Source organism: Eptatretus burgeri, chromosome 2 (genome assembly GCF_056783735.1).
Source record: "Eptatretus burgeri isolate ZD-2024b chromosome 2, Ebu_testis_v1, whole genome shotgun sequence".
NCBI lineage: Eukaryota > Metazoa > Chordata > Myxini > Myxiniformes > Myxinidae > Eptatretus > Eptatretus burgeri.
The window spans coordinates 94,812,161-94,837,683 of NC_140962.1; the positions used below are offsets into that span (position 1 = coordinate 94,812,161).

A 25,523-nucleotide genomic window follows, 5' to 3' on the forward strand; every position below is an offset into this window, starting at 1 on the left:
GCTGCTTATTGCATCATTTTCTGGAAGCACGCCTGTGCTGATGATGCAGTGCCCCTTTTACCGGTAAGCTGGTACTCACTTTGCTGACCTCAGAAGGATGACAGGCTGACTCAACCCACCTGATCTTATTTCAACAGCATGACAGGCACTCAAACTCAAAACACCTTAACCGTTAAGCCAACACTAGGCTTACTATTACTACTACTATTTGAAACACTTCACAATTCAATTTCTATTTCTATATTACAGTGTTCCATATTGTTGAGAGAACAGATTATCCTTGGACATTATCAATATAACAAAATATTCCATTCTTGTCCCACAACTCTGTTATACTTCAGATAATAAATAGCTTGGATCATTCCTGAAAGTGTTTCTCTACCTGTGCTGCATCACAGCTGCACAAAATTCAGGTGTGCATGAAACAGTGCTGCACATGAACTGTTTGTAAACAACAGTAACAATGTATTAAAATATTAGAGGATGCTCGTAATCTTCATGGAGCTTTCGGGCATTCATGATAAGTCGCAACACTTTTCAGGAATTCAAAACGAATCCTTGAAAGTTGAAAAAGCAACTTTGTCACAGGATACTCAACTAAAGGTGACAGTTATTTAGAATTTGTTCAGGTAGCCATTGATAACTCACCCAATCTTTGTGAAAGACACTGTGGGATTTTTAACACCTACCAACAAACAACGCTGGAAGACAGGTCCTCTGACTTTATGTCCATCTGATGGACAGAACACATGTTGAAACATCACCCTGCATGAGGAACAGCAGGATGACAGTTCATAACTCGGTCGAGATTCAAACCCCTGGCTGTACAACTCAAAGGTGAGTGTACATACCTCTAGGCTATCCTGCCAACCCAAAATCACAAATTAAACCAGTTTAAAAAAAAAATCCATTCTTTCCATTGTAAATTTTACAAGCGTTGCTCAGTACTGAAATTGTCTCACATGTAGGTAATAATAATAAAAAAGTGATTCCTCTTTCAAGAGGTTAAAAAATGTACAAGAACTATAAAAGCAATCAAGGTTTTGCATGAAGAATAAAACCAAAAAAAGACACCATGCATTGACATTTTTTTTGCAAATCCAAGAAGCTACCATATAAAGGCTTACTTGGTGTAATGATATAGGTAGATGACTTCCACAAAATAAAGTTTCCACATTGTGGAACTGTTTTGCAATGCACTTGTATTGGGGTCGGAGGAAATCCACCATAATTCAGCTCCTAAAATGTCTCTTGCATTCATATCACTTAATAGGACACTTAGCTTTGTGAAAGTTAAACAAACACTGTCATACAAATAACAAAATACTTACATTCGACATTAACGAATGCAACTTACAAGTGAAGAGTTTGGCTCCTTGATATTGCAGTCGAACGGTCATGTAATGTTTGACATCATTCTCTTGTCCACTTTTGCAAGTCAATTTGGATCGAAATGTCTGTTTTATATATTCGACCGGTAATCAAACGAGTCAATCCTTGCACAAGCACCTACTGTTTTGTGTGATGAAAACTTTACTTATACTCAAGACCTTTTACGTAAGTCACCATTCACGTGCGTGTTTAGTCGAAAGAAAAAACACTCAAAAGTAAGTACGCAATCGTTTGGGACCCTTGATCAGAAATTACGTTGTTTGGGGTTTCGTGGTGAACATATAAAGATATAGAACAGGCTTCTCTGCAACACACGCTTGTGAGTTAATCGATGGAAAACTCGTGTGTTGATATATGAGAATTATCGAGGTGTGTTGATTTTCACGCTGTAGAACAGAATCTCCGAGTAAGTGAGAAACATTGATGCAAAGAATAAGCAAAGAGTGTGGCACAGGCTTATCGCACTCGAGCAGCACATCCTGAATGATCCGATAGTACGACGCCTCGAGGAGTCAAGGAACTGCGCTCCCAAATTGAACCTCAGCCTCACAACTACTTATTTAGACGTAAAATTAACATTCATTCTCAAAACAAGAGCAACAATGTACTGTTTATGCACTCGAATAATATTCCTCGACTTATTCTGCAAAACAACTATTTTAGAACAAGTTTGCAAAGTCGTGAGAAAATATTGGACGATTTCCAAAGGGTGATGGTTATCAACACCCCTAGTAGGTTGTTCATGATGTTGTGGAAATGGCTTCTAGGGGTGAACAAAGCTCAGTATAGAGCAGTTATTTCCTTAAAATGAATGTCTAGACTAAACGTGAAGGAAATAATTATGTTATGTTTTCACCCCTGTTTGTTTGTTTGTCAGTCTGTCTATCTGGCTGTGAGCAGGATATATCAAAACAAATTATGGACGGATTCAGACAAAGCGTGGTGGACAGTTTGGGTGTGAAGCAGGGATAAAATGATGACATTTTAGTAATGATCTTGATCAGGAAACTACAATTTTTGAAAGTGATTATTCACAATTGAGAGATAGGGCTAAAAATGATATGTAGCATGATATTGCAAAACTTGGTTGATGAGTTGGTTAAGTGACAAGAACAAGCTGATTAGATTTTGGTTCAGGTCCAGATGCAGATCTGGCCAAAAGATGGGATAAAGAACATAAATTTTTCAGCCTAGTGGAGGTATTCACTTTTCTGAGTGCTGTTCTACATAGTTTGATATACATCGCTTTTATGTCTAGTTAGATGATGTCCACCCATCCCAATGTGTGCATCTAAAATTATCAACCCTTTTTGAGCCCATTATATTGTTTTACGCTCTGTAAATAGTTTTAACTATTGTCGCAGCCCCGGAGTGGCGGGGAACTACTAGAGAGAAGCTGTCCCGAGTTCCTCTCTGGACTCACCGGGACTCGCACACAAATAACTTTGTGTTGCAGCGGGTCGCTAATCGACCACGAACACCAATAACTTGACGACGTGACCCAGTGTTCTCCGTCTGACAACTGTTGAACGAGAAACACATAGTCGCCTTATCGGGGAATCACGCCCTCAATGTGTACTTGCGTTACTTACCGTCTCAGGTGCACCTGAGCGGAGCTGCCAAGTACATACCGGCTAATAAGCAGATCTTTGGGTATAACGTCCCGGCTATGCTATGGTATGGACCATGCTAGACCAATGAAGTAAAAGACAAAAACAAGCTGGGCACATTTATTTAACAAAGTGAGGAAAGTTATGTGGCACAGCAAGGGATTTATTCACAAATGTACAGCAGGGAAAAGCAAGGATTTCATAGTGTAGCAAAATAAATGCAATAATCACAAAATAAGACGGTGCAGAATTACCTCGAATGAACTTATACATTCTTAACTAATGCTATGACAGGCGCCATCACGCACGCACACACAACCCGAGGAAAATTAGAGAAAGCCCAGAGAGATAAGAGCAGTTGAGGATTAGTGACCTCTTAATACCTGGCACAGTCGGCGTCCTGCACAACCGAAACACTTAGGAAGGGGGAAGAAGGGAGAAAATTGAAGGTGTCTATGGTGTAGGAGTGAGAAGTGTGAGTGTAGTGCAGTGTGTCATGCAGCGTGGTGTAAGGGGAAGGTGTGAGGTGCGAGTCACTGAGGTTCACTGAAAAGAATGGTGGTTTCACTCTGAAAAGAACGGTTGTTTCGCTTTGAAAGGAACGGTTGGTCGGGACTTGCCCATGCCGATTACTTATGTGTTCACCTCAGACAAGAGATAGCGGGTAGATAAAGATGTGTAAGAGAAAGACCCCAATGGAGTGGTGTAAGAATCTGTACATGTGACTGGTGGCTGCTGGATGCAGCCGAACTGAGCGTCGATGAAATGGTAATGGTCCCGGCCCGAAGTCGTAGTCACTTGCTTCGCCCTAACTCGTGTTACTCACTCGGCGTTGAAGCTTGCCCTCTTTGAGCCATCTGTCGATGTCTTCTTTCCCGGCGAGGTCTGAAGGTCTGCCGCAGTCTGACCGGCATGATGATGTCTGACTCTGTCTCCACTGAATTTGCTCTTTTTATGAGCTATGAGTGAGGGAAGAGCTAAGAGTCGGATCAAAAGGGGCTGTTGGCAATTTCAAGCCTCCCCATTGGTCCACAGCGGTCATCTTGTGCCGTAGCCATGCCCCGCCAGGCCCAGAAACCGAAAAATTGCCACATTCACTCACTGACCTGGCCACGCATCAGAGCTCCAAGATTAAGATGGGGTCAGGTGTTTTGGAGGTGCTTTCTGGCCCCGAATGTGTGCTGGCCTCCATCCAAATGTGGTTATTTAGGGAAATCCGAGTACTACCTGAACTCTTTTGAATGAACTCCAGCGCACGTTCGTGCTTCGAGTTATACCCCGAAACAACCCGACGACTCGTTCCCTCAGCGTCCTTCGAAGTGAGTGTTCGAAGAATAGGTGGCAGGTGCGGTGATTGTAGAGAGGTGAGAGTATGTTGTGGCATTGCAGGAGGCGATTGTAAATGTGGTGTTGCGGCGAAGGGGAAGGGGATGCTCATAATGGCAGCATCTGTAGTGAAGAGGGAGATGTTCATTACTGCGGCGTTTGTCGTGAAGACGTGAAGGTAAGTTGTTGTGGGGATTTTGGGGATACGTGTGGAGTGGTTATGGTGAATGTTGTAATAGCATGGTAAGCAGAAGGAAGGTCTGAGGTGGTATGGCAGTTGGAAATTGGTGCACAGTTTTGAATGGGAAATGGCGTGCAGATGCAAATACGCCTCGCAGTGCTTTGTTTGGTTCCTTTTATCATCTGTGTATGCTTGCTTGCGTGCTTCCTGTGAGAGACAAAGTAGGGTAAAGGAGTGGAATAAGCAGAGATTGAAGATTGAAGACCTAACTGAAATCCCGATGCAACGCATCTTTCCTGTTTACCCACTAGACATATGGAAAGGACTAACTAAACACATTAATGAAATAACTGCCTTGGGATCGCTGTATGTTGCATGCCATTTCCTTGGAGGAGTGCGGTTTTGCAAAACTGCAACAATATCACTTTTAGCATTTCCCTAGGCCTTGTGGCACTAGTTTGGTTGGAAAAGTCACCAGACTAGCGGGACGGGGCCCCCACCTCAGAACATCAGGGGTGAAGAGTAGTGGGTGTCATTCCGCCCACCTGATCAAAGCAGCATCCAATGGTGAGTTTGAGGCGATGGGGCCTGTTGCGTCATTGTTGACCTCCCCAAGGCCATAAAGTTGGGTGCACAGAGGGGAAGAGGAGGAGTTCCCTGGAATTGGTGCAGAGGAAACGATGCTTCTCACCTGACCCTTGAAAGCCAAACCACCCCCCCCCCTCTTCCTCTCCTCATGAGCCCAAATGATCTGTTTGTGTGTTACATTTCTTCTGCCCATTAAAAGCATAATTTGGCCACCATGTTAGTCTGATGTGAAGCCAAAGATTTATTCGGAGCAGGGACATATTCACAATCGCCAATGACCAATCGAACTGTTAAAATGATCAGTAAATGTCGAAAGGTTGGAGATGGTCACGTCATGGGCCTTTGTAATGGTATAGGCCTCATGCTTCAGGCCTCTGGTATAAATTACTGATGTAAACGCACAAACATATAAATGAGAGCGTTCATAAAATGCCTTACCCCACGCAGTGTCCAGCTACAGTATACAATTCAATTGAAATAAAATAATGATTTCAAAGGTCATATACAATCCAGAAGTTTAGCATTGTTGAATCAGTCTTATACACCACCTTACTTAACACGTCTAAGTACTGCAGAACTGGAGGTTTTTTGAAGCAGTAGGTAGGTGATTTACGTTCTAGCGTTCAAGTATATAATTAAATTTAAATAGAGTTAAGGTTGTATAAAAAAAATTTAATTTTGGAAGTTCACCACCGTTGATGCAGTGGCAACACACCACCTTATCTAACACGTTACATTAGTTCGCTGTGCCTGTTGTTTGTGTCCTTCATGAATCCCTAAAAACAGCAAGTTTCGTATGTGGAATGATTTTCAATTTTGTATGACTGCAGACAGGCAGAAAGAGGAAAACCATTGTCTCATGCACTCCTCTCTGCACATGTGCAATTGGGAAAATTCAGAGATAAAGCACAACTAAACTATAGGTTTGTTATCCGATCCATGCACCAATTCGTGTTCAAAATACAACATTCAATTGAAATTAAGTTGTTCCTCAATCATAAACTGACATTTGTGGATGGCCGACAGGATAGAAAGAAAAGAGGTCGATCAATTGATTAACTCCACTTTTCGCTTCGCACGTGTGCGGATATAATTTGCAGTTTATTTTGCATTTGAGTGCATTATAGTGACAGAAAATGAGAGGAATACAACCATATTATATTTCAGCAACAAAAACCCAATGGTGGGAGACAGATTCAAAATCCCTATTCGTTATTGGTTCGCGAGCGCCAGCCAGAGTGACCACTATATTCGTTATGTCTGTGTGTGTCTGTCTGTCTGTGTCTGTCCAGAGCATAACTCCGTGGACTTTGATCCGATCTTGATGAAACTGGGTTATGTGTTCGATTTCAATGTCTGGTTGTGTTTTCCGAGATGAGGGCGTGGCTATGCCCATTGTGGGGGTAGCCACGCCCAAAAATAGCCATTTTTAGGGGGTAGTCGGATTAAAAATCTATCTTCTCCGAGGGAATTGACTGAATGGAATGGGTTCTTTGGTATTTGAATAGCAAAATGAATTATCTAAAACTTGTCGTCGTTCGATTTTTCATTTTCGTCCCAAGGTAAAGGTCACAAGGTCAAAACTTAGAAAATTGCGAATTTTGACATAAAAATCATACGACCGCCCAAACTTTGAGAGCTCAGATGACAATATTTTTTATGCATAATCTTGAGGTCATTCCCCACCTAAAGTCTTCAAACCATTTTGCTCTATCTCGAACACCTTGCCCGTGACGACCCCTTCAAGTTTGTTTTTACGCTGATTTCATCAAAGTATGGATACAATCCGAGGAGTGCGAAATGCCATATAGCCTATATGACGTTATATTGTTCCTGGAATGTTCCGGAGGAAGTTTTGCACCAAAGGTCATAATCCTTGACCTTTGACCTTTAAAGGCCACAAAGGTCAAATTTTCAAAGTTGTGGGAATCGAACCGGGTTTTCGACCTTCTTCGACGAACTAACTCCATTAAGCTAGAGCAAGTATCCTGTTTCCTTATTTTAATGTCCACAACATTGTTTTGTGACCTTTAAAGGTTATGCAAAGGTCAAATTTTTAAAGTTGTTGAACGAAACCGGGTTTTCGACATTTTGCAGCTAATAACCTGTCACTCGTACCACATCATGTTGATCATTTTTATAACTTGGTCAAAAATTATCACTATGTCTCATCCTTGACTTCTGAAACAATCTACATCGTCAAATACCGCTCGTGAACCATCGTCGTCTTCAGACTTGTTAATCCCACATTTCCACGTGATTCTCCACCTGACAATACTTGCTGAGTAAGTTCACATCAAGGGTGACTTCATGACTTGGATATGTTGATGATTTTTACCTCGCGCATGCGAAGGGAAAAGCAGGGTTAAGCAATTGCTTCATCTCTGTCCGTCTATCTGTCTGTCTTATGAGTCTGAGATTAAAAAAAAAAGGTACTCTGTTTGCCTGTCTCGCAGTCAAACAAAATAGAAAATCATTCGAAACAGGAAACTTAATGATTTTAAGGGTGTCATAACGGACACATACGACAGGCCTAAATAACTCATCCAATGGGTTAGATAGGGTGATGGAATAGACACGGTGAAAATGGTGAGAAAACCGGAATTAATTTATTTATACTCCTTTCACAATCATCATTTTATTTAAATTTAATCATATTCTTGAAGACTTTAAAACACAAATCGCCTGACATATTTCCAAAAACCTCCAGTTTTAAAGTACTGGACTTCAATTTCAACAAGCAAAACAGACAGAAAATTTAATGGTCCCCATTGTTTTAATAATTTTGCTGAATCGACTTAAAAGGCTATCCCATATTTTTGCACAACGAAAATGGCCGCCAGTCTACCAGTCGGCCATCTTTGATCAGATCACAATATTAAAAAGATGTATTGCTGTGGAAATGAGGCCTTAGTGTGTTATTAAATATAAGATTAGCCCAGATCCCCCATTAAATGCATGTTTAGCCAGGTTATTTGATAATCGGACGTTACATGTGTGCCGGGAGGTGTAGCAGGCTGTCCATTATTCATACAGTGGTGGTGTACCAAGAGGCATCTTCTTCTTCCTTCCCCTCTCCTAACCAGCCCCCACCCAGCGCCCTGATACAGTCAGTCAACAAGACGTGCCGGCAACCCATTGCCGGAGAGCTGCTGCAATCTCGAACGATGGACCAATCACATGTCCCCGGGGTGGTTTAAAAGGCCCGCCCTGAAAGGCAAGAAGAACTGGATTTTTCCAGTTGGTTGAGTCGTCAATCTGCTTTATGAGGAGTGACTCGACGAGCTGTTCCTCCTCGGCCATGGATCCAACCTGCAGGTCATCCACAGGTTCATCCTGAACCCAACCACGGAGCCTCTGACTGTCCTTACTCCCTGCACCGCTCAACGACATCTTTTCATCCCATCGATCCACCTGCAGAGTCCAACACCCAGTTTAGGCCTAGTCTGCTGTACAGGCCAGGCCTGGATTCGCATACTGGACCTTGTGGGGAACCAGCTGGAACATACCATAGAACTTTCGCTCCTGTGCCGTCGATCTCACGGGGGCTGGACGTGCCGAGGCTGCGTGCGTGAGCGGTGCCGACAAAAGGAGTAAGTCGCCGCCATCTTTCCACACGGCATGCGCGAGCGGTGCCGACAATAGGAGTACGAGCGCCATCTTGCCACGCTGCATGCTCGAGCTTGGGCGCTCGAATCCGACATCAGCTTGTGACGAGCCGCATTCGTGCCTTCGACACTTTTCCTCTCATCCATGAGGCACCAAACCAAGTACTCCGTGTCTTGTCTGCATGTTGTCCAGGCCGAAGGTGTATCCTGCGAGGGCTCCCTTCGAAACCCGTATCCGTAGCTCCCTAGTTAAGAGCGGGTTATAGGTGAATGATAACGTTCATGAATGCTTTGCTTGTGTCGTGTTTCCCCGATGTGTCCCCAATAAATCTGGCTGATTTAGTTGAAATCAAAATTAGTTAGCCAAGATAATCAAATTGATTTCTAAATGAAAGTTGCCGCCTTGAATATATTCGTGCCACGCTGAGGAACAATCGCTCGATTTGTATATAAAACCAAATGGGCTACGGACTGGCAGACTTCGCTCGGTCTCTGATCAAACCCAGTCTGTAGCCGGGGTCTATATCCCCAACTGGTAAGGCCCAGGTGTTCGTTGGTATCATGATCTGAGGCGCGTGACCCGAGACCTGTGCCAAACTAGCCGGCAATATAACCCCTGAGACGGCGGTGCTGTTAAGTGCCGTTGAATTTATAACAGTATTACAAGCATAGACATAAACTTCAACATAGACATAAACAGAGGCATTTGAAGGACATTACCATAAAACAGACTAAAAAGAAAACAACAAAGCTTTTCATTGTGTTCTCTTCAGAAGAAATTCACACAAAGTGAGCGAGGTAAGGAAGAAGAACACTCTGAAAGGCTAAACCTGGTGTTGGCTCAGTGGTTAGGGTGGCGGCTTGCGATCCTAGAGTCCTGAGTTCAAGCCCCATCGGCCGCTGAATTAATACACCAGGGGGTTGACAGCTTGTCATCCTTCTGAGGTCGGCGAAATGAGTACCAGATCCAGTGTGTATACTGGTAGAGGGGCACTGCATCAACGACATGATAGCCACCCTGGCAGCTAAGCTGCCATACGACCACCAACACTCTGAAAGACACCTATCAGCAAAGTCAATTCCGATTGGAGGTTCTCTGCTGTTGCATCATCACCTCCCAACTGTCTAGGTGGGACAAGCCTGTTCAGTGTTCAGCTCTCCAATTGGAGGTTGCAGAGTCCGAGGCAGAGCCCCGAAGGCTGTCGCAGAATCCTCTTCATCAACATCTGCGATCGTGAGATTAGTTTGTGTTCCTCTTTTTCTTTGGACAAATAAGCAAAGCGAGTGCACAAACTCTTTTTGCAGACCTAACACGGGGTCCATGGAAGTGATAAATGTCGCCTCTAGTATTCGGAGATGCGTTATATTTCATCCTCTACTCAATATCTTGAACGCATCCACATTATACTGTTCAGCACAGTTTGCATTCTCAATCATCCCATCATCAATCCCAACATCATGCGTATCTGTTATTGGACAGCATTTGATTGAGAATGCCATTATATCTTTCCACCAGTCCATGACCTCGAGGGTTATAGCTGGTAGTTCGGCAAGTGGCAATGCTGCTAGTCCATGTAGAAATTGTTTGAGTTCATCTGATATAAAGCATGAATGGTCTGAATTTATATAGGAAGGCATACGAAAGATAGCGAAGAGTTGAGAGAGACATTTCATGACCGTTGCTGAGGTCATGTCAATGCATGGAAAGACAAACGGGAACCTCGATGATTCGTCAACAATTATCAGCATGCAACGGTTGTTTGTCTCTGAAGGCAGAGGCCCTTTGAAGTCAATGTTTAGTGTCTCGAAGGGTGAAGTAGCTTTGATCAATGTGCCTGGAGAAGCTGTATGGAATCTGGGTTTGAGTTCAGCACAAACTGGACAAGAAGCACTCATTCTTTTAACATCCTTGATGGAAAAGGGTAGATTGTGACAGCAAACAAAGTGAACCATTCTTGCTACTCCTAGATGGCATAATGAATTATGGAGGTCTTGTAGGGTCTTGTCAGTAATTGCTGAACAGTAGATCCATGAAAAGGTGTATGCTGCAGCATTGTCTTTTCCAGGTTGATAAACAATGCCAGAGCTATAGAAAGACAATTATTCAATGTGCCATCTCATTATTTTGTCGTTCTTAATTTTCCCAGCGTTTTTACCATCAAACATAAACGCAACAGATCTTTTGGTCAGTTACGAGTTGAAAGTGATGGCCCAGCAAATAAGGTCTCCATCTACGTAGAGCCTCTACAATGGCGTACATCTCATTCTCTACTGCTGAATGTCACTGTTTACTACCAGAGAGAGAGAGAGAGATCTCGAGAAAAATGCAAAGGATCAGCCAGACTGATTAAGTGTTGCGGAAATTGCGTGATCTGAGGCATCAGTTTCCACAACAAACAGTACAGTGCTGTCAATTGCCATTGCCACAGAGTTGACGATGTCATCCTTGAAACTTTTGAAAGCCTCTATGGCAGCCGTTGGAAGCTTCGACATTGCACGAGAGGACGCATTTTCTCAGAATATCGGGTAATCCATTGTGAATATTGTGCAAGCATACCCATTACGCGACGCAATGACGGCATATCACGAGGGGGTTGTAGGTCCCAAAGAGGGTGCAGGCGTTGATGAAGAGGATTATGCAACAGCCTTAGGTGCTCCGCCTCAGACTCTCCAACCTCCAATTGGAGAGCTGAACACTGAACAGGCTCCTCTCACCTATACCTTTGGGAGGTGATGACGCATCAGTAGAGAACGTCCAGTCGGAATAGACTTTGCTGATAGGTGTCTATTCGACTGTTTTTCTTCCTTAGCTCATTATTCACTTTGTGTGAATTTCACCTGAAGAGAGCACAACGAAGAGCTCTGTGGTTTTATTTTTAGTCTGTTTTATGGTAGTCCTTCAAATGTCTCTGTTTATGCCTATATTGAAGATCACAGTATAAAATGAGGTGCACACATATGCAATCATGTACACTGAGCTTGTGCTAAGTTTGAACAAAATTGGACCATGCATGTCTGAGAAATGGTTGAGGACACATTTAAGGAACAAAATGGCCACCAGTCGGCCATCTTCGATTTGCTTTCAAAAAACAATGATGTGCTTATGCAAGCCATAATTCGTTATCTGTTAGCCAAGTTTGAATAAGATCGGTAAATGCATGTCTGAGGAATGGTTGAGGACGTGTTCGACAGTGGGGTTGTTTTTTTTATTTTACAACTAAAATAGCCGCCAGTCGGCCATCTTTAATTGCATCGTGAAACAAAATGATGTGCATAATATGTAGACCACCATTTGTTGTCTTTGTGCCAATTATGAATAAAATCAGTCCATACGTGTCCGAGATATGGTAGCGGATGCACGCATGCAACACACTCATGGACTCGAAAATCTAGACCAAATCCATAAGCCACCGTTTTGGACTCAGTCGAACAGGGGCGAATAATGGTTCAATGGTGTCGTGTGCAAGAGTCGGTTTCAGGACTGGTAATGGACGACTTCAATATCACTAAACTTTCGGATGTTTTTTTTTAACAGTTGTTAAAATCATTATCTTTATTAAAATATAAGTAAAATTAAAGTAACACCGTGAGGGTATAAAGTTCTTTGAACTCTCTGATATCATGTTCTATGAACTCTATAGTTTGAAAAGGGTGCCTGTTGTTGAAGAAACGTACACATGACCTATTGATGTAAAAACTTCCAGTAAGTGAAACGTTAAGTGGCAACTCGTGAACTTTCAAACGTGTGACACAATCTGGAACATGTTTGTTAATAATGACTGCATCATCGTGTAACAGTTATTCTACTTCCCCAAATAGGGCAGCAACTGCAGTGGAACCAATGATGGGGTTTTGTGAATTTTACGGTGTCCACTTGACGTTCAGCTTTTGTGTGTTGGACTCATTTAAAAAGCACATTGAAGAAAGATCACAATTATCTACATCAGAAGCTTCAAGCTCATACCTCTTGATCTTCCTTGCTCTTGCTTTCTCCTCAGCATGGAAGGCGGTGAGCTGTTCGATCGCATTCAACAGCGTGGAGATCATGGATTTACTGAACGAGGTAATGAGAACAGTTCCATGAAGATCATTACAAAATCAGTCATTTGGAATCCTAATTATTTGTTTTGCTTGAAACAACCAATCTGACAAATGGTTATGATGGACAAAGTCACGAAGTAACTCCTGTATATGTAAAAAAAAAAAAAATATTTGGCCTGTCCAATGCCATATTCACACCTGCAACTCCCACCTAATGCAGGTAGTGCTCATTATACAAGTATACTTCATTTGGCAAATGTGCTAGCAGGTAATGGGCCAGTGATTTTGAGAGATAGCGCATGGCCGTTAATGTCCACAATATAAATGTGAACCGGACAGCCAGCTTTATATCCCCATCCCAGGATTGGCTTGCTCTGAGATGCAGGGCCCATCACCTGCACCGCACCACGTTGGTAATTTTTTGTGATGTATAAATTACGGTGGGTATCGAACTCAGATTAGACAGTCTTCTGCCAGCTGAGCTGTATACTGGTGCTCCAAAAGTAGAGGTTAATTAACACCCTTAATAGGAATTTCCAAGCCGAGGGTAAGGGCGACTATAAATGTACACTGCAATTCTCTTTTTCATAAGAGTACAAAGCTGAGGGTAAGGAGCATAAACCACATTGTCTATTTCACTGTGTCCTCAGAGGCGTCAGAAACAATGCGAGACATTGGCCAGGCCATTCTTTCATTACACCATATGAACATTGCTCACAGAGACATCAAGGTCTGTATTGCTTTTACTTATAATATTACTGTTTGGATCTGTTTCTTCGTCATTCCTTCTTTAACTTAGTTCATCTTCTAACTATTTTTTACTTATTTTGGATATGAAATCAAAGCTCATGGAAGAGTGAGATGATGAAGGGTAAAGAGGCTCGTGACAGTGGAGCCACCTTTGGTGTAACAAGCAAAACAATGAACTGACAGGAGAGGAGATAGAGGAGGGGAGGAAACAATAACTTGTAAGTAAGAAGGTTGAGGTAGGTATGGTTTATGGAGGTAGAAAAGATTAGGGATAACATTGGGGGCATGACATGAGGTGGAAGTGAACTGCCTGTTTGAAGCTTTGGAGGGAAGCATTTCAAATGAACAGTTCCACAAACAGAAGGCGGTTCCTCAAATGGGAGAAAAGAGGAACAAAAGGGTTGAGGAATGTGGTAAGCCTGGATTTTGTGAGTTTAACCTCGAAGGGGTTACAGGAAGAATGCGTGCATCCTGGAGTAACTGGGGAGGGTCAGAAGGCTATCTCCTTTCTAGGTTTCAGGAAAAGTAGAGGAGGAACTGCTTCTCAAATTTATTTGTTTGTTTGTTTCTATTTCTCTGTGAGGACTTGTTTTTGCTGTTTCTTTCTTTGTTTTCTCTGTTTTTTATTTCGTATCTCCTCCTGAATTCCAGCAGGCTCTAACTGTTTCTGTCTCATTTTCTTTCTATATTTGCTGGCTTTTCAAACCTTTATTTTCACTCTACTTTTCAGCAATTGCTTGATTTTCGTCAGTCTTGTTTGTGAAGCCTGGTATAGGCTTGATGGTCAAGGTGGCTGGCTTGGGATCTCAGGGTCCTGAGTTTGAGCCCCGTTTTTTCTGTTGAATTAACACGAGGTGGGGTTGACTCAGCCTGTCATCCTTCTGAGGTTGGTGAAATGAGCACCAGTGTATGGGTAATAGGGGTATTGCATCAGTGGCACAGCTGTGCCCTCAGCCAATGATGCTACCCACGGCATTGTGCTGCATACGAAGGACTTCTTGATCATGGCAACCATTATGACGTTCTGATGAGAATATTATGTCCAAAGTGGGACATAAAGCCAGTGTGATTGTAAACTGTTGCAACCTCATGTGACATTTGCAGAATCTCCTACCATGTGCAAATCTTCTCATCTTATAGGTTTTTTCCTATTTTTTTTATTGTTCTTCTTTGCTTTTGATATATTTTTTTACATTACTTTGCTTTACACTTTTCTTTTCATGCTGACTTTATTGGATCGATTCACTTTTTCATTGTTCTTTCGTCGTTTTTCTTTTATCTCTTTATTTCTTAACTTCATTGGTGCATTTTTTTTCTTTTTTTTAATTTTCTTACTTTTGATCCGTTTAGTATTTCAATATCTTTCCTTTAAATGTCTTCCTTATTGGTTTCTGTCGCTTTGTTTAATTCCACTTACATTTATTAATCCTCTCAATCATGATAAAATAACCAATATAAAATGGTTTGCAGTACTAAAGCATAGTTTTTTTTTGTTTTTTTTTATAGTTTTTTACCTTGTCGAGGCTCGTGTCGAGCTAACGCACAGCAAGGGGGGCATGAGACAAGAGGGGTGGGAGTGGGAAGGACAAAACAGTGGGGAACAGAGACATTAGGAGATCTGTGGAAGGGAGAGGGATGGGACGGGGAACATGGGGAATAGAAGATGGATATTACAGGGAATTTGAAGGAGGTGGGCTTGGGGGGATTATCGGGGGTAGAAAAGATCGAGGATTTGGATGGGGGATGATAAGAGATGGTGGTGAACAGCTGTTTTGAAGGCCTGGAGGGAAGAATGGGAATGAATAGAGTGAGAGTTTATTCCAAAGGCGGGAAAAAAGAGGAATGAACGAGTGAAGGTGAGCAGTGATTCGTGATTTTGGTAGTTTTACCAGAAGGGGGTTGTTAGCGGACCTTAAGCGCCGTGTGGAAATGTGGTGGGGACAAATCGCAGAGAGAGCAGGGGGGGCAAGGCTGGAGAGGAGACGGTAGAAGACAGACCACTGACCAACCTGCGGTGATTGAGTGAGAGGCCCAAAGACTCAGCCTCATCACGGGAGATGCCAATGATCCGAAATGCCCTGGTTTCTACAGCGTGAAGCCGAGAAAGGTGGGAGGCAGGAGCACCAGTCCAGAGGGGAGAGCAGTACTACATCAGGCTGCGGACAAAAGCTTTGTAAGTGGTCAGGAGCTCAGGTGGGCCAAGCAAGGACTTTGCACGACGGAGGATTCCCAGTCGGCAACTGGCTTTGGAGGCGAGGTTTGAAATGTGACTTTCCCAGGAAAGGTCATGGCAGATAGTGAGACCCAGAAGCTTGAAAGAAAAGACTTCTTCCAGAGGATTGTTGAGAAAGTGGATGGGGGGGGGGGGTTTCAAAGCGGTCCTTTCGAAGAGACATAGTGAGAGTGTGAGATTTGTCTGGATTGAAAGACATGTTCCACGTGTTGGACCAGTTTGTGATTTTATCCAGATCTGCAGTGAGTGAAGAAGCTGCTGCTTGCCGGTCTGAGGGATGACCGATGGTACGGCAGAGGGTGGAGTCATCAGCAAAGAGATATAGAGGATTTTCCAGAGAGTCAGAGAGATCATTGATGAAAACCATAAAAAGAACAGGGCCCAGAACGCTACCTTGAGGAACTCCAGCCTGGACAGGAAGAGGGGATGAAAGAACTCCATTTAGGGCCACACGTTAACTGCGACAGGAGATGAAATCTGTGAGCCATGAGTGGAGATGGCCTTGGATACCATAGGAAGAGAGTTTGGTGAGCAGGGCAGGAAGCCAGACTGTGTCAAAAGCACATGATATTCAGGGATATGGCTCTGATTTCCTCTCTGGCATTGAGGACCTCCATCCATTGTTGGGAGAGCAGAAGCAGCATATCCAGTGTAAAGTGACCTGGTCTGAAACCAAATTGATGATTGGAAATCAGGCCATTGGAGAAGAGGAAAGATTTAATGTCTGAAGCGATGATGGATTCCATAACCTTGCTGATGATTGGTCTGTAGTTGCAGGGATCTGTTTTTGCACCTTTTTTATGCAGGGCAGTGATGTTTGCTGATTTCCAAGCAGATGGCATGACCTTGAGCAAATGAGAGGGTGAATAGAACAGAGAGAGGGTGAGCAAGAGCAGAAGAGCAGGCTTTGAGGACACGTGGGCTGATGCCGTCTGGACCGGTTGCAGAATCTGACTCGAGGTTTGAAAGCAAGCTCTCCACCTTGTCAGGAGAAAAGGACACAGAGTTCAGGGACAGTTGGGTGCGACAGGATAAGGTGGGTAGAGAATGTGACGGGTTTTGGACACAAGATTTAGCTGTAAACACCGAGTTTAGGCATTCAGCTTTTTCACGTGCGGGATCAGCAGTGCGGCCATTTCAGGTAAGGGAGGGGATGGAGGGGATGGAGGGGAACATACACCAGAAACAGATTTGATTAGATGCCACCAGGATTTTGAGGAGGGAGAGAGATTTGAGAGTTCAGACTTGAGATTAGAAAGATGTTGTCTCCTGGCTCTCCTGAGGGTAGATACACACTTGTTCCGAGCTTTCTAGAAGGAACTGAGATTGCCCTCAGTTTGGTTTGCTTTCCATGAGGCAAAGGCAAGTTGTTTCAGGACAACTGCCTCACCACAAGCTTCAGTGAACCAAGGGTGGGAGGAAGGGTAGGACAACGGAACACGAGAGGGGATAAATCTGTGCATGAGGGAGAGCAAGTTTCTTTGAAAGAATTCCCAGGATGAGTTGATGTTGGAGAAAGTAGCGATAGGAGACCAGTCTATAAGTTTGAGGGCTGTTTGGAGACCCTGCCAGTCGGCTTGAGTGAAATGCCAGACTCAATGGCGGTGAGGTGGTTCTCTGATAATAGCCAGAGAGATGTCCACCTTGACAAGGACGTGGTCAGAAGAATCGATTGGAGTGGAGGAAGAGCAGCAGATATTGTCAGGGAAATTTGTCAAATTCAGATCCAGAAGAGATGGAGTACCATTGGTTGAGTTCCGGGTCGGGAAGTTGACCGATTGAGTTAGTACCAATGAGTCGAAGAAAGCTTTTGCTGAGGTGCCATGACAGGTGAGAGAGGTACCCACACCTAGCCAACTGGCATGATGACAATTGAAGTCGCCACATAAGAGGAAGAGAGAGTTTGGACGAGAATATAGAAGTTGGTCCATGTTTTCGGATAGTGAGGTGTAGATGGAGTCATCACTGTTAGGTGGACGGTACAGTACACATATAAACATGAGGTGGGAGTGGAGGGGGAGCCGTAGCCAGAGGTATTCCTGGGGGTGTGGTGGAGTGAGGGCAGTGCATGGAGAGTGAGGAAGAGTTTTTATATGAAGAGAGCAACTCCTCCACCAGGACGAGGCTCAAGTCTGTCAAACCGGAGGAGGGAGTAACCAGGGAGAGATACTTGGGAGGCAGACACGTCTTGGGGGAGGAAGGTTTCTGTTAGGCAGATTATGTCTGGTTTGTCAGTGGCAACCTGGATGGAGAGATCTGAAAGGTTTGAGCGAAGGCCCCGGATATTTGAGGTCCACACTTTTAATGAAGAGGTAGGGGAGGAGACTTTGGGTGCAGGGGGTGGGGGAGAGGGTAGGACAAGGGACAAGGGGGAAGGTAAGAAGGGTTGATGAAAGAGTGTGGAAGATTGCAGAATAGCTCGGGGAGGGGGCTGAATGAGGAGAAAAGGCTCTGTGGTGCTGGGGGAGAGGGGGGACAAGAGAGGGGGAAGAAGGCAGTTGAGGATTTGAGGAGGTGGAGTGAAGAGATGGAGGTGAGGGGGCAGTGGAAGGAGCCAGCTTTTTGGATGGGAAGGGGGGCAACTTTGGGAAGGATGAGTGAGGGGATGAATGGTGGGAGAAAGGTGAGGGGGGAGTTTTTGAGAGAGGTGAGAGGGAGGCTTGGATTGAGAAGAGTGGGATGGTTGCTTTGAGAGTGAAAGGGGTGAGTTGGCACTGAAGTCAGAAAAAAGGAATGGTTGATGGAAAGCAAACATTCATAGCAAATTGGGTTTTTTTTAAGTTTTTGGACAGTTATGCGATTTAACACAATTCTTGAGGGATGCAATAACGGCGAATTCAGAGAATGGAGAGAAGAAACGCTGTAACAGTTGGATTTTTTAAGGCAAGGTCTGAAGGAAAGGTCGAATTGAGAGCAGTCTGTTTAAATAGCAGAAGAGTAGTGCATTATGATACAGTAAAGAGTACCACATGTGTGAAAGAGGAAGATGAAGCATTATTAGAGATCGTTTTTGTTATTATTAGTTATGTTTGAGAGAGATTTCAACAGATTAGGTCATGTGGAAGTGTTGTTGAAAAATCGAGGAGGAGGAAGAGGAGGAAGAAGAAGAGGAGGAAGAAGAAGAGGAGGAAGAAGAAGAGGAGGAAGAGGGAGAGAAAGATATAAAGAAGAATCAGAATCAGAGAATGGTAGCGTTTTTTTATTTTCAGATAAGAAATAGAGATTAATTGGGAAGGATGCGGGAAATTAAGAAAGTGGGGAAGATAGAGATTGGAGATAATGGGGAGAAAAAAACAAATAAACACGATCGTACACCGAGGGCATCCGGTAGGCCTCAAGCCTCAATGATAGGCCTCAAGCACCGGGAAAGACAAGTTCGACGAAATCTCACAAAATAGCACGATTTTTGAAACAAAACAGAACTAGGAACACACAGTAACATGTAGGTGAGAAAATAAACAGTTAAAACGGGACAGATAACGACTGGAAACTTAACTTTGACATCGTCAGCAGGGAGCACCAAAGGAGACCTGTCGACGCTCCAAACCCGGAACCGGAAGTGATAAGACCTGTTATAGTACAAGTCACAATACTTTTGGCTGTTGTTGTGTCGATAAGACCTGTTATATTGATAAACAGTATTATAATTATGTGTATGTAAATGTTTTTTTCCTTCAAAGGAGCAATATACAAATCAGTAAGAAAAACAGTTACAAGATACAAATCCAGCCCTAATAACCATACTCTGTGCAACCTTGTTCTTACAACTGAACTGCAAAATTAATTACAATGTACCCAAAAGATGAATCCTGTGAAGGTAATGGGTTCATCAGTTTGTGCAGGAATGAAACAGGGGAAAAACCCACAAAAGATGGAGAAAATAATGATGAAATTTATTACAGACAATTTAAATTCACGATATACACAAGGGACAATCCAGGCAATAAAACTGATCCATTGTATATGGATATAATAACTAGAACGGCATTCGGTTGAGCGCATACCTCTGCCAAGCTGAACAGTTTACGTTTTGTATTCACTGATAGACCAGATCTGCATCTGTACCTGAACCAAAATGGAATCAGCTTGTCATCGTCACTCAACCAACTCATCCACCAAGTTTCGTCCGGATACGTCCACAACTTTTTGAGATATCGTCCTATATATCGTTTTTGGCCCCATCGCTCAATGGTGAAGAATCACTAAAGAAATTAAAAAATTATTGTATTTTTTTCTAAAAAAAAAAAAGAAAAGAAAAGGATTCTAAAAAAGGGGTAAAAATCCCCGTTTGGTCAAAATTCATGCATAACTTTTCGAGATATCCTGCACACAGACAAACAGACATATATAAAGACAGACAGACAGACAGAGGTGGAAACATAACCCTCATCCACCTTAGGTGTCAGAGGTAATTCAACAGTTTTAAAACAAACAAATTTAAGTGTAAACTAGAAAGTATCTCAAAACACAAAGCCTGTCCACGTACGCTTTGTACTCAAACCAATCTTGACGAAACCAACGGCTAAAAAAAACAAATTGTAAAATGTATAAACTAGTTCTCTCCATAAACTCGTGACAATGGTTCACAAAAGCTCAATTGGTAAACGAGAAAGCGTTTAAAATTTTAAGTGAAAAAAATCAAGAAACACAGAATTGAGGGATTTAAAAACCAGCCATCTTGCGCAGCATGGTGGACAGGTGAACAATTAGTTTACATATTAATATGATGTTAAACAATTAATATACACAGGAAATTTCAACAGAGCCATAAGTATTTCACCTTCAACACCAAAAAACAAAAACATTTCTCTTATTGGACCAAAGACCAAACTCCAAACTCCAAAGAGATTCCTGAGAGCATTTTTTCTTTGTTGTCATCATCGTCATCATTCAAACAGCAGTTTCAAACACCTCAACATTTCTGATTCTTCTGGCCTGATTTATTCCTGGATTACAAAGTTCTCTAAAAGATACTCGATTCCTAGTTATGATTGTCCAACTGTGGGTATTCCTCAGTCGAGCAGTTTGGACACTACTTTTAAAATACTGTATAACTGAAACAATGGGCTGGTAGGATAGTTCAGAGGTGCTGTCCCATTGTAGTCTAGGTTTGATTCCCGACCTGCTTATAAACTCTCCTGGTGTTTCGCAAGCCCAGGGTCCAGCAATGATTTTGCCATTTGTCAGGTGGAACATTGACGTGGTGACCAATCCACTAGCATTTATTGCTGGAGGACACTAAAGATCCCATGGTGTATTTTGATGAAAAGCATGAGTTATCACCAGCAACCTGAACAAATCCTTAATTCCCTGCACTGACTATATATATATATATATATATATATATATATATATATATATATATATATATATATATATATATATATATATATATATATATATATATATATATATATATATATATATATATATATATATATTCCAACATCTTATTTCGGGCAATGGCAACCCATCACTCCTATTTAACAAATCGTCAATCGTCCCTGATAGAGCCCGCAAATGCCCAGGATAGGTAACAGCAGCAGCAACAACAGCAGAAGTCCAGATATTCGCAGTTATTTTATGGTAGCATTGTTGATCTTCTTTCTTATGCCGTATACAGTACAAGGCTCGAGGTAACATCATCGGCTGAGGCTGTGCCCTTTTTTGGTTGGGGTAGGAATTTGTAATTTGTTCAGGCTTGCCGGCAATAGCTCACCTACTGTTCACCCAGGATACCGTGGGATGATTGGGATCTTTAATACCTAGGTTGATGAATCACCCTGTCTGTGAAAAACCAGGATGACAGTTCATAGCTGGGTCAGAATTCGAACCCAGGTGAGTGTGTGTAACTCCAGGCCATCCTGCCAGCCTCTTTCACCATCAGTGAACTGCCAGCCCCTCCAGGCCATACCACCAGCCTCTTTCACCAGCAGTAAACTGTCAGCTCCTCTTGGCCATACCACCAGCCTTTCACCATCAGTGAACTGCCAGCTCCTCCAGGCCATACCACCAGCAGTAAACTGCCAGCCCCTCCAGGCCATACCACCAGCCTCTTTCACCAGCAGTAAACTGTCAGCCCCTCCAGGCCATACCACCAGCCTCTTTCACCAGAAGTAAATTGTCAGCCCCTCCAGGCCATACCACCAGCCTTTCACCATCAGTGAACTGCCAGCTCCTCCAGGCCATACCACCAGCAGTAAACTGCCAGCCCCTCCAGGCCATACCACCAGCCTCTTTCACCAGCAGTAAACTGTCAGCCCCTCCAGGCCATACCACCAGCCTCTTTCACCAGAAGTAAATTGTCAGCCCCTCCAGGCCATACCACCAGCCTCTTTCACCAGCAGTAAACTGTCAGCCCCTCCAGGCCATACCACCAGCCTCTTTCACCAGCAGTAAACTGTCAGCCCCTCCAGGCCATACCACCAGCCTCTTTCACCAGCAGTAAACTGTCAGCCCCTCTAGGTCATACCACCAGCCTCTTTCACCAGCCTCTTTCATCAGCAGTAAATTGTCAGCCCCTCCAGGCCATACCACATGCCTCTGTCAGCTCCTCTTGGCCATACTGCCAGCCTCTTTCATCAGCAGTAAACTGCCAGCCCCTGTAGGCCATACCACCAGCCTCTTTCACCAGCAGTAAACTGTCAGCCCCTCTAGGTCATACCACCAGCCTCTTTCACCAGCCTCTTTCATCAGCAGTAAACTGCCAGCTCCTCTTGGCCATACTGCCAGCCTCTTTCATCAGCAGTAAACTGCCAGCCCCTGTAGGCCATACCACCAGCCTCTTTCACCAGCAGTAAACTGCCAGCTCCTCAAGGCCATCCTGCCAGCCTCTTTCATCAGCAGTAAACTGCCAGCTCCTCAAGGCCATCCTGCCAGCCTCTTTCATCAGCAGTAAACTGCCAGCTCCTCAAGGCCATCCTGCCAGCCTCTTTCATCAGCAGTAAACTGCCAGCTCCTCAAGGCCATCCTGCCAGCCTCTTTCATCAGCAGTAAACTGCCAGCTCCTCTTGGCCATCCTGCCAGCCTCTTTCATCAGCAGTAAACTGTCAGCCCCTCCAGGCCATACCACCAGCCTCTTTCACCAGCAGTAAACTGCCAGCTCCTCAAGGCCATCCTGCCAGCCTCTTTCATCAGCAGTAAACTGCCAGCTCCTCCTGGCCATCCTGCCAGCCTCTTTCACCAGCAGTAAACTGTCAGCCCCTGTAGGCCATACCACCAGCCTCTTTCACCAGCAGTAAACTGTCAGCCCCTGTAGGCCATCCTGCCAGCCTCTTTCACCAGCAGTAAACTGCCAGCTCCTCAAGGCCATCCTGCCAGCCTCTTTCACCAGCAGTAAACTGCCAGCTCCTCAAGGCCATACCACCAGCCTCTTTCACCAGCAGTAAACTGTCAGCCCCTGTAGGCCATCCTGCCAGCCTCTTTCACCAGCAGTAAACTGCCAGCTCCTCAAGGCCATCCTGCCAGCCTCTTTCACCAGCAGTAAACTGCCAGCTCCTCAAGGCCATACCACCAGCCTCTTTCACCAGCAGTAAACTGTCAGCCCCTCCAGGCCATACCACCAGCCTCTTTCACCAGCAGTAAACTGTCAGCTCCTCAAGGCCATCCTGCCAGCCTCTTTCACCAGCAGTAAACTGTCAGCCCCTCCAGGCCATACCACCAGCCTCTTTCACCAGCAGTAAACTGTCAGCTCCTCAAGGCGATCCTGCCTGCCCACCTTTCATCAGCACCTCTGTCATAGACGATTGACCATTCGTTCCATTATTGCTATATTTCAATCATAGTTTAAAAAAAAAGTTTAGTTTAGTAAAACCACATCAGTTTGATTCGATTTTGGTGAAGATCCGAATCCGGATCCGGATATGAGAAGTTTTTATTTTTAATTTTCGAACGGATTCTTCACCATTGAGAGAAGGGGCTAAAAACGATGTTTGGTATGGTACTCCAAAAAGTTGTGGACAAGCTATAACAAAACTAGGGGGATGAGTTGGGTAGGTGACAAGAACAAGCCGATTCGATTCTGATTCAGGTCTGGATCCAGATCCGGACTGTCAATGGGCTACAACACATAAACTGTTCAGCCTGGCGGAGGTATGCGCTCTACCGAAAGCTGTTCTAGTTTGCTTTGTATTTATCAAGTCTGATATAAACACCGCACCATATGCAGAGCTAGAACGTGGGTGGTGCGTCACATTTGTTAAATGTCATGGATTTGAAAGAAAAATAAAGACTATTTCCATGATAATGTTATCATAATTTCATTGTGGACACAACTCTGACTCCTCTAGTTCAGACATTACAGAGCAGATCGCATCAGATTTTATGAACTGGTAGACAAGGATTTGAGAATGTACAGAAATAATAATATTTTCCTGACAAGGAACCTTGACACAATACGAGACCATTAGCCCATCAACACCTGCACTATTATTACCAACAAAGTTGTTTGTCTGTGCTCTATCCGTTTCTTATAATGCTATGCTGAGTGTCGAGCAAGAAAGCAGCAAATTTTAAAAGTCTTTCGTGCGGCTCGGCCGGGGCTTCAACTGCCAACCTCCCAGATTGAGAGCGGCAACGCTTTCACCATCCAACCCGAGTTAAGAGAACTTCAAGGAAGTTCTGAGTTAATAAAGTCTCTCTCTTGCATAAGGCTGAGCAGATAACGAAAATGAGAAATTATGTTCCTGAAAATGTGAAAAATGTAAGCACAGTGTCCGCATGATCAGTCGCAGTAAGATGATTGGCTGTATCTGTATTTCCTGATCCAATTTGTTATAGCAATCAAACATTGTTTGTCTCCATCAAAATTGATCATGCATCAAGCCTGACCTTTTCTTTGTAAGATGCCATAACACCAACACCTGGTTTCAACTCTCCATGTTTTTATCACCTTAGATCAGGTGATATGCACCATCCTTTAATCAAATGCTACAAGTGAAATATATGATTCTTTTAGTTGAGTTCACGGCTGTTAATCAAGTGCATAGCCAAGACTGATGCAGTGCATTTTCTTCCAAAGATATCTCCATGTATGAGTTGCATTGCTCTCTGAGATACGTTGCTTTCAATCCAGTGATACGAAAGAAAAAGAAGAAGTCGGGTTCTCCGATGAACCTCAAGTACGCTTGACAAAATGTTTTACTAAAAAAGCAAAGCACGAAAGAAAGTGTTTTCAAAAATGCAGCCGAGACCATCACGATACATGAGGTTTCTGTAATCAGCTGTACAAATGTGAAGTAGGTGAGCCTATAAAGTATAAATGTAAGCAACAGATTTCAAGAAGTTAACTTATCCCTGAATTATTTCCTTGCAGGACCAAGCTCAATTCTCAGTATCCCAAAGTTATATCCAATATTTTTGCTTTATCTAGCTTTACTCGTCTCATGAGACCTTTCCAAACTCCATCGATTTCCCACTATCACCCTTCATCCCACTCCCATCAGCCTGAGAACCTGCTGTACACTTCTAAGGATGCTGATGGTATCCTCAAACTCACAGACTTTGGGTTTGCGAAGGAGACTACAAGCCTGAATTCACTCAACACACCCTGCTACACGCCCTACTACGTCGGTGCGAATGCTGTGCTGTGGTGCTTTGTTCATACACAAACGTAAAGCCAGTGGGATTCATGGCATGTTTGTCAAACATGTCAGAAAAAACAGTAGCAAATGTTCCATTGTACTTGTTCAAAAATATATTAACTTGATGACACATAACAGCACTAAGGAGGCATTATTATGGCTGTTGTTTGCTTAATCATTAGGGTGGTGGGCTTGGAATTCTTGGATCCTGAG

At 43.5% G+C, this 25,523-nt stretch overlaps 2 protein-coding genes across 7 annotated transcripts in view; one reads left to right on the forward strand and one right to left on the reverse strand.

The window, feature by feature from the left end:
• LOC147032596 (uncharacterized) overlaps window positions 1-14,597 on the reverse strand; it is a 35,033-nt gene extending 20,436 nt beyond the window's left edge. For 4 of the 5 annotated variants that reach the window (XR_015055240.1, XR_015055239.1, XR_015055238.1 and 1 more), the window contains exon 1: window positions 12,670-14,597. Coding sequence is in view for 2 of the 5 variants with exons in the window: in XM_085870349.1 (XP_085726475.1) it covers window positions 12,670-12,752 (83 nt within the window). In the remaining 3 variants the exon portion in view is untranslated. Of the gene's footprint in view, window positions 1-689; window positions 766-12,669 lie in introns of all 5 variants that reach the window. The other variant, XM_085870350.1, reaches the window with a different exon arrangement.
• LOC147032595 (uncharacterized) overlaps window positions 1-25,523 on the forward strand; it is a 102,100-nt gene that overhangs the window by 62,446 nt on the left and 14,131 nt on the right. The window contains exons 3-5 of one of the 2 annotated variants that reach the window (XM_085870334.1): window positions 12,704-12,768; window positions 13,397-13,476; window positions 25,173-25,299. The exons of the other annotated variant lie outside the window; for it this stretch is intronic. Of the exons in view, the coding sequence (XP_085726460.1) occupies window positions 12,704-12,768; window positions 13,397-13,476; window positions 25,173-25,299 (272 nt within the window). The remainder of the gene's footprint in view (window positions 1-12,703; window positions 12,769-13,396; window positions 13,477-25,172; window positions 25,300-25,523) is intronic. 2 annotated transcript variants of the gene reach the window in all.